Genomic DNA, 17,292 nt, shown 5'->3' on the forward strand with positions numbered 1-17,292 from the left:
ATCATAATATTATTTTTTTAAATACTTTTTTCACAGTTATTTTCCAGTTAATAATAATAATAATAATGAATCAGTCAATCAGTCAGTCAGTCAATCAAAGTCAACATGGTATAATCATAATACTAGTACATTGTACTTTTTGTAGGGCATGTGTTGTGTTAAGTGGTATCTTAAATGGGCCTCTTAACAGCGGAAGTGTGTGAACACTTAGGGAGGCGATTTCACGGTTTTCAACACCTCCTCTAAATCCAGATAATGTCCAGATCCGGTCCAGAACACTCAACCTTCTACGTCCTGCTCATGAATGTACAGCTGTGAATGAGATCCCGGTAAAACGAATGCCATGTTCAGAAGGGAATATAAGTGTACTGCCTACTGCAATGTATAGCCTATACTGCTGCACGGTGTATTATGCAGCGATTCTGGTGGATTGTGGGCCAAAATGTGTTTCAGGTTTGCCACTAGGCTGTTAAACAACAGGATTAAAATAAGAAAAACATGCGTAACAAAATAAAAGCAACATAGCTAAGAGTAACCATAAAACAGGAGTAGCAAAACAGTATCAGACTCAAATATAAATGAGTAAAACCAACCGAGGAAAATAATCAATACACTAAAGAAAACAGGTAGGTTTTAGCCTATCATGTTCTAAAAGGAAGGATAAAACGCTTCCCAAATCTTTTGTTGATAAGGTCAGCACAAATATGTATCAGCCCTCATTCTCAAATCATGAACAAAAGTATGCAAGGTAAAAGAAAATATACTAGTTATTCAGCAACTAGTCAGTTTATCAATTTCATCTGTCAATACTGGAAGCGTTTCCTCCCATTATAATCAATGATGCAATGATAATTTAGTGCAATAAAAAAATATTTATAATACCATTCAAAAGTTCAGGGTCAGAGATAAAAAACAAACAAAAAAAAAAAAACACTCTTAGTCAGCAATGATGCATTGAATTAATCAAAAGTGACAGGAAAGACATTTATAATGTTACAAAATATTTTTTTTTTATTTGAAATAAATGCTGTTCTTTTGAACTTTCTATTAATCAAAGAATCCTAAAAAAAATATCCCAAACTTTTGAACAGTAGTGCAGGTTATAGTTATTTAGCCTATTTATATGTTAAAGCTGTTAGTTGTACTTTTGAATAATAAAATATATTTTAAAAATGGTTTTGCGTGAACAACTAGTTTAACACAAATGAATGAGAAGTTAAAGTCACTCTTATTACTTGCACTTCATTCATCTGGAAATGAAAGGTCAAGTCAAGCACATTGCATCATGTATATGCTCTGAGTGAGCACTGCACATTTTGGCAAATATTAATTATATTCTTGAATCTGACCATAATGGTCAGATGACCGAACAATGTCTGTCTTGGGTTTACTCCTCATTTTCTCCTTTCGCTCTTTGGTCAGTTTTATTCTGAATTGCAGCTCTTCCTCAAAGCACAGCTGAACAGCCAAGGTTATGAAAGCTGATCTGTCCCAGCCAAGACACACACGCACGCACGCACACACACACACAGAGAACAGTTTTGTGCCAGGGTCAGGCGAGAGATATACCCTTACAGTGTTTTCTTTGAGAGCTGCCAGCGTCTGCTTTTTCAAAGGTGGTGTGACAGTGAATATCTGTTATTTATGCCAGTGTAATATTTATACTCCAGTAAAATTTGATGTCTATATTGGATTGTTATTATGCCAGCTAATTCAAATGCCGGTTAATTCAGATATCAATGGCAAATGTATTTAGGCCATGTTTTTGATGTCTGAGACAAATTTTAGTAATCATTTTAGATTTCTTACATCATGGGCAGTTTTGATCGCTTGGTGTGTCATTCTCAATGACAGCTGATTAATTGCGATGATCCAGTATCTGCTATTTACTTGAAGTTTCTCCTGAGATTTTACATATTTCAATAATTTAACTACACACTTGCTTGTTCGCAGTTCTCTGATATCGGTTAATAGTCACGTGCCTTGCAGGTAAACAAATAAAATATTTCATCTTTTTATTAAGAGTTATATCTTGCCAACCCCCTGCAGTTGCCCCATGAAAACCAGTTTGAGAAACCTTGTTCTAAGTAGGGATGTGCCAATCAAGTATTTTTGTGCCTCCGATCAGAGTTATTGAATATTGATCCAATACTTGTAGTTTCCTAGTGCTTGGTGCATACTTCAAGTGCATTACAGTTATTCAAATCAATCCAATGTATACAGGGATATGCAGAGTTTCTCAGGGGCTCAAAAAGGGGGGTAGCCTATATCACTACAGAGTAATTCCAATATAACAATTACTACAGTAATAATTTGTATCGGCCTGTGTGTGTGTGTGTGTGTGTGTATACAGTTGTAATTGGAATTATTCAACCCCCATTGCAAATCAGGTTTATTGGCAAAATGACAGACTTTAGTTTAATTTGTTCATTGCAAACAGCTGAAAGTAATTGAAATGGCTCAACACAACAAATGTTTCAATTAGTTTCCCCAAATTCAACTGAAAATGCAACTTTTAATGACTTCTGCAGAGACTTCTGAATAGAATCCCTCACAACAGCACAACTCAAACACAACTGCAAATCAGGTGTTGTGAAGCACACCTGATGCAACGAATCAAGGGCTTCATTACTTGCACCAGGTGTGCTTGAGCTAGAACACATGCAATATCTGCTGTTATATACTACTGATATAAACTTGTATTTTATATGTACAATGAGCAGAATAATTGCAACAAAAAGAAAATGCCATTATGCCAGTCTGTCGGTCAAAGCCGAAGCAAGACTCAACTTATAACAGTGTGTTATGGCACTGACATCTCAGATAGACTGACGGCAGATACAAATAAACAGTAAATAAATAATACTTTTGAGTGATTTGTCACAAATGTGTGCATCAAATGTACTATACATGGATGCTCAAATGTACGTGTTACACTAGAACAGACCTCGTTGATTCTGCCGCATCATGCACACACATTTGAGCTTCTTTTCTGGCGTTCTTTAATGGCAGTTGGCAAATCCACTTAAAGCTGCATACCATCACCTACTGCATGACACCTGCGTGACAGCTGACGTCAAATAAAGGATTGGGCCGATACTGATCAGTTAAAAAATAAAAAAAAAACTTTAATGAAACAAATACTGACACTTTTAGTCACACTGCCCTTTTCCCAGCAGACCTCTGATGATTTGTTTTTTAAAAACAGTCACGATTCTTACTAAATTAAAACCTCCATTAGTATACTCATTTTAAGTCAAAACCACCCACTTTTGGTCACTCATTGTGTTATACAGTGTTTTATTAGCTTGTTTTGAAACATGTATTCTGATTCATGATGATGTTTATGAGGTTGGCCTTTGTGTTTCTGTTCCCCAGTGTACAACTGGACAGTGGATCAGGTTGTGGACTGGATTATCAACTACGTCGAGTTGCCACAATACGTGGAAGCCTTCCGGAAGATGAATTTCAATGGTACCGCCATGCCCCGGTGAGTAAGTTAAAACAGACACAGACACAGAACCAGACCTGTTGAATAGGCAGGGCAACTATTTAACATAGCATATTCAACATCACATAGGGTCTGTTTACACCTGGCCACTTAATGCGTTTTCTCAGATCGGATAGCTATCTGATTTATCAAAACGATTCCATTTACTCCTGGTCACATAAATGTGTTTTCACAAAACGGATATAAAGCCGATCTTCAATTCCTGCGCTATATGCAGATTTAATGGAGTTCATGTCACTGAAAGCAACAGATATGAGCTGCATTTTATTGATCATCAGCTAATTTCAAAATCAAAGACCGCAATAAATGAGAGCGACAACAGCCCTGGTAAGATGATTTCTTTTTTTTCAATTTTAATGAAGCTGATTGTGTGTTAAGCGTCTGCAACTTACTTTCACTTTGCAATAGTTTGCACGGCTTGATGAATAGATGCTAATCTGTGGTGATGTGTGCTGCAGCACCGTCATATCTGGCTATAAACATGACATATAGACTATAACACGCTCTCACTCGTTTATTTTTTAGCATTGTTGGGAGGAGTAAAATTGACATTTACACTTGTCCAGTTTCGTCTGGAATGTGGCCTAGACCTCCTCCTGAAGTGGTTTGAGCGATCGGATTTAAATCCGTCTCCAATGCGTTTCAGAGGGCATTTACACCTGGTCTTTTCACAATCGGATAGCTATTCGATCACAGAAAATGCATGAAGTGGCCAGGTGTAAACAGCCCCATAGTTACAGGCTAACTTCAGCACGCATACCACATTAATAACTTAGCATTGAGACCAGGCTATGCTTCAGCAAACAGTTTATGAATAGGCTACTACAAATGATGGCCGTGAAAGAGACTGCCAACGCGTTGAATAGGATATGTATAGTTGGTGAATCGCATAAGCTACTATTAGGCCTCGTTTACACTGTCAGTGAAATGTGACCCAATTCCGATTTTTAATTCTGAGGCATTAGGCAATGTCTTTGCGGTTTAATGACGAGAGAAACCCTGACGCGCATCTGCAAAGGGACGGATGGCCCAGCCCGACGAAACGAGAAGAATGTGGACAAACGTTGACACAACATATCAAAGGTTGGCTTGCTCATTCTAAAATTTCGAGGCACTGCTCCTCGTTAAAGCCAATATTTAAACACAATATGCTCCCACCAGTCCTGAGATCTCTCTCGCACACAATAACTGAAGCATATGTGCAGTCTGCAATGATGGCACTTTTCGTCCTCCTCCGCCTCAAAATCATGGTGATGTTTGGCGAAATTTGCATATATCGCAGAGCTAGCCTCAAGCATATTTTGCATTTGTCCATCTGTGCAAGAACTTCTTTAAGCATGCACGATGTTTCAGATAGTATGGCAAGTATAAACAAATGAATTGGATATGGCTCACAATTGAAAGAATGTGTAAACGGACGGTCGAAAAAATCGTATATAGGCAACAAATCAGAATTGGGCATCAATACCTGCAGTGTTGCCAACGCACTGTTGACTACTATCCAGTTAAGGACCAATAAAAGATATTATATTCAGAAGTAAACAGAGTATGCTGACTTACAGATTCAGTTAACATCCACAAATGCGCAACGATTCAGGGAGCAGGCTCCGCTGCTTTCTTCGACCCTCTCTGTCTCTCAGTGTGAGAGGGGGAGTGGTCAGCGGCTAGAGCGGCAAAAGCCAATGTGTGCTGCTTTTACCTATATGTATATATATATATATATATATATATATATTAATGATATCACACACGCACATTTTTGTCCTCGTAAACCACACACGCATGCACACACACACACACACACACACACACACACACACACACACACACACACACACACAGAAAGACGTTCCTGTAATTTATGGATGGCTGGATGGAATTTATTCCTGTGGTCAAAGAATTTTCAGCATCATTGCTCTAGTCTTCAGTGTCACATGATACTTAAGGAATCATTCTAATAATGATGGTTTGATGCTCAAGAAACATTTATAATTATCAATGTTGAAAACAGTCTTCTGCTTAATATTTTATATTTAAAACCGCATTTATTTGAAATTGAAATGTTTTGGTAACTGTATATATCACTGTAACATTGTATATGATTTTGTCACTTGAGTTCTTTAAAAAAAAAAAAACACTTACAGACATACTCCCAAATGGTGCATGCACCATTTGCTAGCTTGTGTTAAGTACATGTGAGACTGTGTGCTCTTAGCTTCTAACATACAGGTTAAATTAGTTTGGTCCTAGTGTGACCGGAAACACTTGACATTTGTCCGAACCAAGTATTGATTCCACTTTTGGTGAGACAAGAATCACTTGACCCTCAAAACTTGACCACTGTGAGCATCATCCTTGGATTAAAAACATGTTTATTATGGTCAAATGTGTTTAGCTCTGAAACTCATTTTTCCGTTGAGTGCCCATCTGCTGCACTTTTGCTTTTATTTATTTTTTTATTTATTTTTCCTTCTAGATTGGCAATGAAGAATGTCACTCTGACACAAACAGTTCTGAAGATTCTTGACCGGAGTCACGTTCAGAAACTACAGCTTAAAGCTCTGGATACGGTTCTGTTCGGAGCCCCTATGAGTGAGTGTGCTCTTGCATCATGCCTAGAACAAATGTCATAAATCTAAAACATTGTACTTAAATCTTTCATATTTGGATGTTTAAATATTTTCTAGATATGTTTTTAGAGATCTGTTCCACCTTATGCCTGCTTAGGTGGAGTTATGTTTCACAGATGTAATCTATCTTCTCTTTTAAACACATTCGTAGTGTGTTGTCTATTACATCAGATGACTGATAGTCCAACAATGCAAATAAGCTCAGAAGAACCTGCTTAACCTTTTGGTCTTCAGATGTCTTGTAGTGAACCATGAGCAGTTGTTGCTTCATATGGGAGGAGCAGTAAAAAAAAAAAAAAAAACATGGCGTTTCCTCGGATTTGGGTTTGCCATCTGAGAAACAGCCAGCTGTTAGTTTTTGACTTCTCTGGAAACCTCTCTATCATCCAAGATGGCATTGCCATGGAGGATGTATCTCTGTTAAAAGCCTTTGTATGTGAGGTCTAAGAATGTCAAAACGTTGTGGTTTTCACTAGGTAGAGACTGAGTAGATGCAGTACCATTCAAAAGTATGTGGTTGGGTAAGATTCTTAATTTTTTTTTTTTGAAAAGTCCCTTATGCTCAAAGGCTGAATTTATTTGATTAAAAATAGATTAAAAACAGTAATATTGTGAACTTATTATTGCAATTGCATTATACGATTCAAATAACTATTTTTCTATTTGACTATATTTTGAAATGTAATTTTTTATTTTTTATAAATTTATTATTTATCCTGTGATCAAAGCTAAATTTTCAGCATCATTACATTACAGATATGTTGATATGATGCTCAAGAAACATTTCTTCTTATCAATGTTGAAAAGCTGCATAATATATTTTTTTGGAAACTTTGATACATTTTTTTTTTTTTTCAGGATTCTTTGATTAATAGAAAGTTAAAAGGAACAGCGTTTATTTGAAATAGAAATCTGTTGTAACATTATAAATGTCTTTTCTCTCACTTTTGATCAATAAAATGCATCCTTGTAGCCTAGAAATCTAGACACACCCTAGCGGCAGCAAAATGTATTTTGCAGCCAGGGTAGTCTAGCAACTCTCTATTGACTTTCGAGCTGCAAAAACCTAAACTGGGTCAGGCCAATCACATGATGTATAGAGTAGGCGGGGCGGGCTTAACATAATGACGACAGAGTTGCGACGGTTCCCTGCTAACGTTACTTGAATTTTCTTTCGAATCGGCTTTGGCCACGACTCTGGAGGACTTTCTTTGAGAAAAGAGCAAAGAACGGCACTTAAGTCATTCTTAAAAAAGGAAGATGTGTTCGTAGTTTTGCCGGCCAGATTCAAAAGTTGAATCTATCATCTAACGTTAGCTCCGCTGTTAGGAAAACGCTCTGGTTGGTTGAAGCGCTGTCCTATTGCGTGCAGAGGGAATTTGAAAGACATCCGTTTATCCCGCCCCTCGGATTGAGCCGCGTCTATGGTGAGTTGCCAGACCTAACATCTTGATGTGGGTCTGGCTTGCCAGGCTAGCATCCTTGCTGAATAAATGTATTAAAGGGCCCTTAATATGCTTTTTCGAATATTGCCTTTTAATGCAATATAAAGTGTAATGTAGCTGTTTGTGAATGTAAAAGGTCTGCAAAGTGTTAAAGATCAAAGTGCAAATAAAATTATTGTTTAACAAAAAGAAAGAACCGATTCTGAACTGCCGAAACGAGTCATCAGTAATTCTACTGTTACTTCCTGCTCAAACCTATGTAGGTTTTAGGTATGGTAATGGACATTTCTTTTCAGATGCGCGTTGTAATCAGTAGACCAATTACAACAGACTGGACCATCTGACCAATCAGAGTAGACTCGGAAAGAAGGGGTTTAGAGGGACCGAATCCTCGAAGGAACCGTTTTCAGAATCTTTCAGAATTTAGGTGATGTGCAATGTATATTATGAGAAAATACTTTTTTGACCTTGGATGCATGTAAACCTATTGTAAGAGACAAAATTAGGAAGCTTTAAAGTTCCCCTATTATGCTATTACACATTTGAATGGTAGGATAGAGACCCATTTATTTTTATTAGTTTGGTTCAGCTGGTCCTAGACCAAAAATACCTCAAGACATTGGCAATTTTCTGCAATATTAATTAATGCAATTTCTTCCATTTTCTTCTTTTTACCGTGTTCCGTCTCCTCCTTTTTAGATGATCTCTGAAACCAATTAGCCAATATCCACAGGTCTTGAGGCTCGTAGTCATCTGCTGTAGGCCGAGAGGAAAGCTCCAGGGGTTGGACAGGGAGGGTGTAGACGGTTACTCTGTATTCTAAGCACACGTCTTTGGCGCACTGAAACGGATGCAGCCAGTGTCTACCCCTCCAATATGCTGGTGAACAGGTTCAGCATGTTTAGAGATATTTGTAAAATGCGCAGGCTTTAAAGAGAGACTCTCTTTTTCTTTTTCTCTTTCTTTTTTTCATTGGCTTCCTTTTGTTTCATCAGTGCCATTTTTGTATTTACCCAAACACATTTTCCCAGGAACACATTCTCAGACAATCTGATGCATTCCTGGCAGCGTTATCTGAAGAATCTGCCTTGACCTGGAAACAGGTTCATTCTGTGATCCATCAATTTGTGTTGCATGCCTCAGCTCGTACAGTAACGCTGTGATTTGATTTACGCCCACATCCCAGAATACACCGGGGCTGACATAACCATGTGCTTCACATGCCTTTTGTTATGAGAGAGAAAGGTCCTAGAAGTTGTTTTTGCACTAGAATGAGGGTGTTTGACATTATGGACGTGATATAGCGCAGCACTAAATGCCTCGTTCAGAATGCTGTTCCAAATCTGTCCAAAGAGCTTGTTTTTATTAGCTATGTGGCATGTCTTTCCTTCTTTTATTGCCATTGTTTATATTTATTATGAATTGGATGAAAAAAGCTGGGTCAACCTGTCAGAGATGTTGTGAACAGTGTTGAATGATGCTGAAAATTCAGCTTTGTCCTCACAGGAATAAATATTAAAAGAAAATTTTTAAATGTATTAAAATCGTTATTAGTTATTTTAAATAGTAAAAATTGAAATTATCAAATAAATGCAGCCTTGGTGAGCATTAGAGATCTCTTTAAAAAACACAACTTTTGAATTGTAGTGTGTTTTCATTAGATGTCTTTTTTTTTTTCTCACACCAAGGTTTTTTATTTGATTTTATTATTTTAATCTATGTATTTAAGACGTCTGTCTCTCTATTTGTCCGAGGATGGAAAACTTTCAAGTTTTCGGTGCAAGAGCCTGCACTAAAAAAACTAAAATGCTACAAAATTACTTTAAACCCAGCAACCTTAATGTTTGTTGGCATTTGCATTTGACGTTCCCTACTCTGGCTCCTATTAGAGCATGTTCTGCTGTCAGCCATTATTGAGACCATCTTCTCAGAGGTCCTAACGGGGAGTCAGGGACAGACTCGATACTGAACAGTGTCTGTATGTGGCAGGTCTCAGTGTGTGAGCTGACTCTGAAGAGGTCTAGCTCCAGGAAACCAGGGAGAGGCTGCATGCTGCATGTGACAGCCCAACACCTCCCTACCGATCTACTCACACCAATTCCAGCTGCCCTGGTACCTCGGGACAATACCTCCATCAGAAACACGACTCTGTTTTTTGTTAAACCGCTGACACGGTTGACAGGTTATAAAAGCTTACGCTTCAGTGGTTAACAACAACATTTGAATAATCTGTCTCCTAAGTGTTCCATCAAAGCCTTCTGCTTTTGAGATTTGTTTTTAATGTTAAAGCCATGGTGCAGCTGTTAGTGCACGTTCTAGATATTTAGCTTGTGGTTCGCATATTGGTGTTGCAGGTTTAATCAAGGTTTAACTTTGCAAAAAGTGTTTTAGGATGTGGCTTTCGGTTCTCAAAGCTTTCGATCTGATGCAGACCAACTTTTTGGTGTGCTCCCTAGAGGGTGAGGAGTTAAGAGTGTTATTTTCCATCTCTCAACGAAGACTTAATTATCTTTAATCATGGATATGTACAGATGGAGTAAGAAGTTGAGTCAGCTAGGGTCTGGACTGCGTGGTGTCCCCGGGGCGGTTGTTAGGTTAACTGGCTTACCCAATGGCACAGCAGTGGTAAGTATTGCAGGACTGTGATCACAATGCAACCCTACAGTTAGGGTTGTGAAACGACTGATTTCTGCAGTAATAGTACGGAGTACCGGGTATATTTGATAGACGCTGCTTTCAAAACGCTCTCGTTCATGTTTGTTTGAGCGTCAAAGGTTGTTTTTATAAGTGTTGTATAATCATATCTGCTGAAATTTTGGTACCGTGACAACTGTGCATTTTTTTTTTTTTTTTTTTTTTTTACTGAAATAAGCTGTTCTACCTCATTATGGGCTTTCGCACTGGGTAGTTCTAGGAACTAGCCACCAGGGTGATTCCCAGAGAAATAATGGTTCCCCTAGGAACGTTTTCCTGGTTGCAGTCCGGTCTAATACGTTATTAGATATAGAACTGTTATACATAGATGGTAGACAGTATATGAAAAGGTATTAGCGTATGCCGTGTGGTTGATGTCCAGTGTTGCTAGCTGAGCAGAATTACATTATCATGTTTCTCTTGGTCCCCTCAATGTTGCACTGGATTTTCTCCTCAATGTAAAGGTTAAGAGGCCCATCTATCACTGTTTTACATGTTCGTAGTGTTAGTTTCTGGAGTAAATATATAGACTATAATCTGTTTACACATCTTTTTTTTTAAATGGCAGTTGCTGGTGTTTTACGTGCTTTCAGCCAATCAGTGTACACTAACGTCACTGGTAGTTCCTAAACTAAACTAAAATCGTTCCTAGTTCCTGCGCACCGCAGGAACACGCCAAAAAACACTACTTCCACCAATAGTTCAAGGAACTATGAAAAGGTTCCTCCGGTGCGAAAGCCCCTATTGTGCAGAATGCAGATTGACATCTAGTACTACAATCGACAGCTCAAATTCACACTCTTAAACAGTACATGGGCTTTTTTCCGAAAGCTGTTGAACTGCCTACATGATAGCATTTTAAAGCATCATAGACACACTCTTGATGTGAAGGCTTTTGCTGAAGGTATCCTTTGTAAATATCATTCAATCCTGAGAAGTATCAGTTCCGAAAATATTGTCTAGTTTTCAAAGGCCATTGTACCAATTATTTGTGTGCTGCATTTTTATACTTTTTAGAGTTGTGTATCACTAACTTGGCAACATGCTATAACAGCTGACTCTTTGTATGTACATCTGCCTAAGTAGACCGCTTACTAGGTTTTGGAGTAGAGGCATTGTGCACTGATTCATTTGCTAAATGAGTACTGAAGTATGTACTGGTTTCTGTCTCTCACAGTGAACAGACATAACCATCTGAAGGACTTCATGCTGGTGGTGTCTATAGTCATCGGAATGGGAGGTTGCTGGTTCGCTTTCATCCAGAACCGGCACTCTAAAGACCACATGAAGAAGATGATGATAGACCTTGAGAGCCTCCATCGGGCAGAGCAGAGCCTTCACGACCTACAGCAGAAGTGAGAACCTGTTCTGCACTTTCTTTATTTTTAGATTCTTGAACAAGTGTGAGAAACTCTGGTGGCTTTAAAGCACTTGGCTCAGGTGTTGGGCGTTGTTTGGTCAGTCGACTTGGTCAATGCAATGTGTCTAATGCCATAACCACCACAGTTTCAAATTGCATGATGTTAAACTAATTTTCTTTTAACTTTTGGAAACTTGTGCAGCTTGCTTTGATATTTAAAATAACCAGTATATGAAGTAACCTAGACCTCCAGCTGAGCCTTGTACTCCTGTTTATGGTGGACAAAAATACTGAAATATGTATTATGCACAGGAGCTCATAAAGTGAGGATGGCATTGCGTATGATTTGTAGTCACTGTCTAAACTTAAGTGCCTATGAGCTTTGATGTCAGATAGATTTGTCACAGTTTTTACAGTGTTTAGTGAACCAGGCCTTCCCTTCTGAGGGAACAGGATATGGAGCCGCATGGGAATAATCTGCAGGAGAGAACATCTGTTTGAGAAAGAGAGAGCGAGGAATGGCTAGAAAAGGAGGAACTTTATAATTACAACACTTTCTTTCTAAGTTACATTTAAGATGCCAGTTTCTTGAAGCCTCTGATATAATTGTATACTTCTACCAAATGGATTTTGTTCCTGTCCTTCCTTTTTTTTTAAAAAATGTTTTTGTTCATTTGTGCATTTTCTCAATGCATTAAACATAGCCTAATGTCACTTTTTTTCCTTTACTTTTATCATGAGAGTGCCTTTTTTGGCTGACCTGCACCCATTTTGTTTCTAGGGCCCTGTTTCCACCTGGTATTAAGATGCGTTTTGGTCGATCGGATCACAAGTAGACGCGGGAGACTCATACCCGTGTACACCTGGGGCCCTATTTTACACCCGGCGCAATGCTGGTGTTTTTTGCTAGTTTCAGTCCGACGCAGTTATCATTTTCACGTCCTGCGCCACGTTGTTTAAATAGCAAATGGGTGTTTAAACACCCATGGGTGTGCTGGTCTGACAACGTTGTTTAAACACCCATGGGTGTGCTGGTCTGAAAACGAGGTGTGTTCTGGCGCATTGTTGGCGCATTGCTATTTTGAGGCAACAGAAATAGACTGTGCCATTGACCAACTGAAACCTGGTCCGCAGTCTTTTTTTTTTATATTTAAAGAGCGCGTTAGTAATGTGCGCCTATAGGCGGGTCCACAACGCGCGTACACTCTGCTTATTAAACACACAGGGACGCACAGCAGCACACAAACATGACAAATATTAATATTAAAATGATTACAATGTAAAAGATTATTATTGTGTACATAAAGATATGGTTTACCCATAGATGGTCTGCTTGCGCACGAGCAGTTCCGTTTGCTCTCTGGAGACGCGTTCGGTCTTTCCACTATCAAATTCCGTCATGTAAATAGCGAATCTGCCATGGCATGAGCGCAACTGGCATTTAAAGGGAATGGGAGATGAGACTCTGATTGGTTTAACGCACGTAAATCCCAAAACACCCATTACTCATTAAAAGAATTGGGACAACCCTTTTAGACCATGCGCTGGGTGTGCAGACCATTTTTCCCGTCGTTAAACTAGCAAAAGTGGATTCGGACAATCCCTAAGTGAACTTGCGCCCTGCGCTTTAGACCATGCGCTTAGCTCATTAAAATAGGGCCCCTGGTGTTTTAATTGGTCTCTTTTGTCCACTTTGGACCACTTCTGTCATGATTTCTTCAAGGGGAGGCTCTTTTGATAGTCGCCAGACCACAGCGAATGCTGTGAGTGCATGTTAGAAACAGGAAATCTTGGTACTTCAAACCAAACTTAGATCTTCATCCAACCAAGTTTAAATCCCGTCTGGCCAGCGTGCCTCCTATAATGTTTACGCATTAGGTCAGGAGGCCGAGAGGCATCATTTGAGGCTGTTCGAAATGCATTCGACCACATGAGCGTTTCCACTACGAAAGCAATCCAGTCAAATGAGTTTTCAACTACCTCTGGAAGTGGTCAAAAGTGGACAAGCTCAACCTTTAGACACCATTTACATGTGGTTAAACATCTTTCTCTTATTGGCGAAAATGCTTCTTTACACCAGGTTATAAACAAGGCAAAGTTTCTTGCTATATTGGCAAATTAACTTTTTTATTAAAATAAAATTGCTTATTTATTTTAATTGATTATATTCTGAAAGACTTGAAGTTATGTTACCAAGCTCTTATGATTTTATAGTTTTGTATGGTAAACTGACAAATGTAAAGTGCATATTTGTTGAAATATTATATTTTGCACATTTGTAAACATTATAGTACCTGTGGTACTTACATAATTATATCCCAACAGATATACAAATATTTATTTTGATATGGCATTATGCAATTTATCAACACTAGTTGTTTGAAAGACGTCTTCCATTCATTCCATAGAATGATAATTTGCTCTCTGTGAATATTTACCAGCAAATGTTGAGTACGTCAGATGGCTGTGTTTGCTAACCGTTACGCATACACTGAGGAATCTTTAGGAATGTGGGAACGCGGATAATGCTCTGATCCCTCAATACCAACCGTCTTCCGCTAGCTTCCTATTGAAGTCCTCATGCAGACTCATAGTCTGTCACCTTTAGGAGAATGACACAGGAGCCTGTGTGTCCGGAGGGTCTGTGTATCCCTTAAACATGTGAATGAAGTGTGAGCGCGTGTGTGAAGGGGACAGGGCAGTGGAAACTATGCAGAGTGTGTTTCAATGGAGGACATCCAGCATGTTGTGTTTTGACAAAACCAGGCGAGTCACCGGGTCACGTCTCTGGTGATTGGTGGGTGAGAGGCCTACAGTGCTCCGGTCGCCCCTGAGGGAGGTGATTAACCCCCGGATACTTCGAATCATCTCAGCTTAAACTCAAGGATAAAAATAAAATAAATGGCAGTTATGTCACACATGAACGCAGGACCTTGTGGGCTGTCGTTTCATAAGTTCATTTTATTTGATGTAGGCTTGTTTTGGGAACATTTTGAGATGAAACGAAATGTCAGTTCGCCTTTTAAGGGAGCTTGGCCGTTTGTATAGGCATTTTTTTTTTCTCCATTTGAGACGTATTGTAAATGCTTATCAAGGCTGTGGCAGTTGAGTCAGGCTTTCCAACAGTTTAATGTGTAGGTGTGCTGATGCATTTCGCCAACAGACAAACCTCTTCTCGAACGCTGCCAAATTATCACATGCGCAATCTCTGTCCATTCACTCTGAGTCATAAATGAGGCGTAATGTAATCTGCCCTTTCTACATGGCAGTTAACTATTCAATTTGACTAGAATCGCATGTTATAAAGCAGAAGTTTACATTTGCGGAAGAAAATCTGTGATGCTTGCCCAAAACGCACTACCTTGAGTGTGAGTGGCATTGCTTTCCAGCCGCATTAGTGCGTCACTGTTTAGTGAGGTTGTCAGGTCATTCTGGGTAGTTGCACTGGCATTGGTAGGTTCAGATCGTTATTATTTATGGCCCAAGCCAGAAGTCTCGGGCGTTTATACACCACCGTTTTCAACTAAAAATGGAAAAAAATTATGTTTTGGCCGTTCATTTATTAGATGAAAACAGCGTTTTGGTGGCCTGAAAATGCAAACTTTTGAAAACTGTTTCAAAGTGCAAATTATCGTCTCTGTGTAAACTACAAAAATGCGAATTTGTAAAAACAGTAACATGTGCACGTGTATTATGTGTTCAGTTTATAGGCATGTAGTGTTTCTTTACAAAGTGCCAACTAGGGATGCATGATTTATCAGCCGATATATGTTCATTTTTAATTTTATCATTATGGACCCTTTTCAGTTGTGCATTCATGCCACTTTGTGCAGATATAAGTTTTCACATGATCTGATTAATCTCATAGGATTCTTTAGTTAATTAACCGGCTAATAAAGATTCCCGGTGTTCATTCAGCTCATTAATTTTAGATGTTTCTTTTTCCAAAACATTGATGCATTATTAATAATAACTAGCACTTTTATTCTCATATTATTTTAACTAACACTATGGTTTTATTAACCCCTTAAACCCTAAGCGTCCCGCCGGCGGGACGGCACCCCATGAAAAAAATTCATAATCAAATTACTAAGCAACCACTGAATGATATGATACAAAATAGGTATCATTTTAAAGCTTAGAATCTCAGCTTTTCAATGCACATTTTATCCAACTATTAAAAGGTGCTGAGTTATTCCTTTAGAACGGATTATACCGCCGGAGGGCGCCCCCTAGCTATGGAAAAAATTAATTGTCATATTTTTCAAAACTACTGCATTGATCAACACAAAATAGGCATCATTTGAAAGCTTAGAGTCTAAACTTTACAATGAATGTAGCCATTATGATTATCTCCAAAGTAGTGCTGAGTTATTTGCTGATAAAATGATTTTTTTTTAATACATAATTTATGAGGAAGAGGAAATTATTATGTACTGCAATGTCAAAAACATCATACTGCTCAGATAGTCTTTTGTCATATGTCATTTGAAAGGTCTCAATGAGTAGAATACAACAAGCATAATTGTTTCAGGCTTTTACTAAACTTGAGCAAGGTTTTTGTAAAATAAGCCCCTCAAGAGACCCATGGGTAAACCATATATGGATGCTGAATTTTAGACACATTTCCGCTTGTAACTTCATGAAACATGCTCCGATTGTGGAAAATGACACATCATTATTTACAGCAGATGCTTACAATTAAAATGAGTCCAAACTCAACGTAATCCATCACTCAGAACTAAAGATATTCCTCATGGAGTTCTAATTCACAAAAAATACACAAACGCACGTAGCCAAGCGAGGTAGCTTAGACTTGGCCTTTTTACTCGTATCTTCATGAAACATACATCGATCATGAAAAATGACACATCGTTATTTACAGCAGGAGCTCATGATTAAGACGAGCCCAAACTCATCAGTCAGATCTAAAGATATTCTTCATGGCGTTCTAACACAGAAAATACCAAAGACGTACCTAGCCAAATATATACTCATGAAGCACTCGCGTTTGGTCTTTACTTATAACTTCACGAAGCATGCACATATCGTAGAAAAATGCACATCATTATTTTCAGCAGACTCTCACGATTAAAAAGAGCCCAAACTCAGCATAATCCATCACTCATATCTAAAGTTATGCCTCGTGGAGTTGTAACACAAATGCGCACATAGATCTTTATTATAGATGTAGCACTTATGTCGCTTTCTAACTCATAACTCAATGACGCATGCATCAATTGTGGAAAATGGCACATCATTATTTACAGCAGAATGTTACGATTAAAAAGAGCCCAAACACACCATAATCCATCACTCAGGTCTAAAGATATTCCTTATAGCGTTCTGACACAAAAAAAATACCAGAGGCGCACCTATGAAGTAGCAATAGCAGTGATGCTATGTTGTTTTGATGTGACGTTTCAGCTCATAACTCAATGAAACATGCATAGATTGTGAAAATTCGAACATCTTTATTGACAACAGATTCTCACGATTACAAAGAGCCCACACACAACAGAATCCATTGCTTTGATCACGAGATATTCCTCACGAAGCAATGCATACTTGGCTAAAAAACAAGTCTCTCATCCTTCTGGGGAGCAAAGTGTTTTCCAATTTTCCCGGAACCGTCCGCGCTCGTTTTCAAAC

At 38.5% G+C, this 17,292-nt stretch overlaps 2 protein-coding genes across 5 annotated transcripts in view; one reads left to right on the forward strand and one right to left on the reverse strand.

Moving 5' to 3' along the window:
* chrna10a (cholinergic receptor, nicotinic, alpha 10a) overlaps window positions 1–17,292 on the reverse strand; it is a gene marked incomplete at both ends in the record, with an annotated part of 388,237 nt that overhangs the window by 49,843 nt on the left and 321,102 nt on the right. The window lies entirely within an intron of this gene.
* Window positions 1–17,292, forward strand: part of stim1a (stromal interaction molecule 1a) — a 56,137-nt gene that overhangs the window by 23,364 nt on the left and 15,481 nt on the right. For all 4 annotated transcript variants that reach the window (XM_081370106.1, XM_081370108.1, XM_081370107.1 and 1 more), the window contains exons 5-7: window positions 3,379–3,490; window positions 5,988–6,103; window positions 11,458–11,635. In XM_081370106.1, coding sequence (XP_081226232.1) covers window positions 3,379–3,490; window positions 5,988–6,103; window positions 11,458–11,635 — 406 coding nt within the window. The remainder of the gene's footprint in view (window positions 1–3,378; window positions 3,491–5,987; window positions 6,104–11,457; window positions 11,636–17,292) is intronic.

This window comes from Scardinius erythrophthalmus (assembly GCF_964197995.2).
Source record: "Scardinius erythrophthalmus genome assembly, chromosome: 7".
In the NCBI taxonomy this organism is placed as follows: domain Eukaryota; kingdom Metazoa; phylum Chordata; class Actinopteri; order Cypriniformes; family Leuciscidae; genus Scardinius; species Scardinius erythrophthalmus.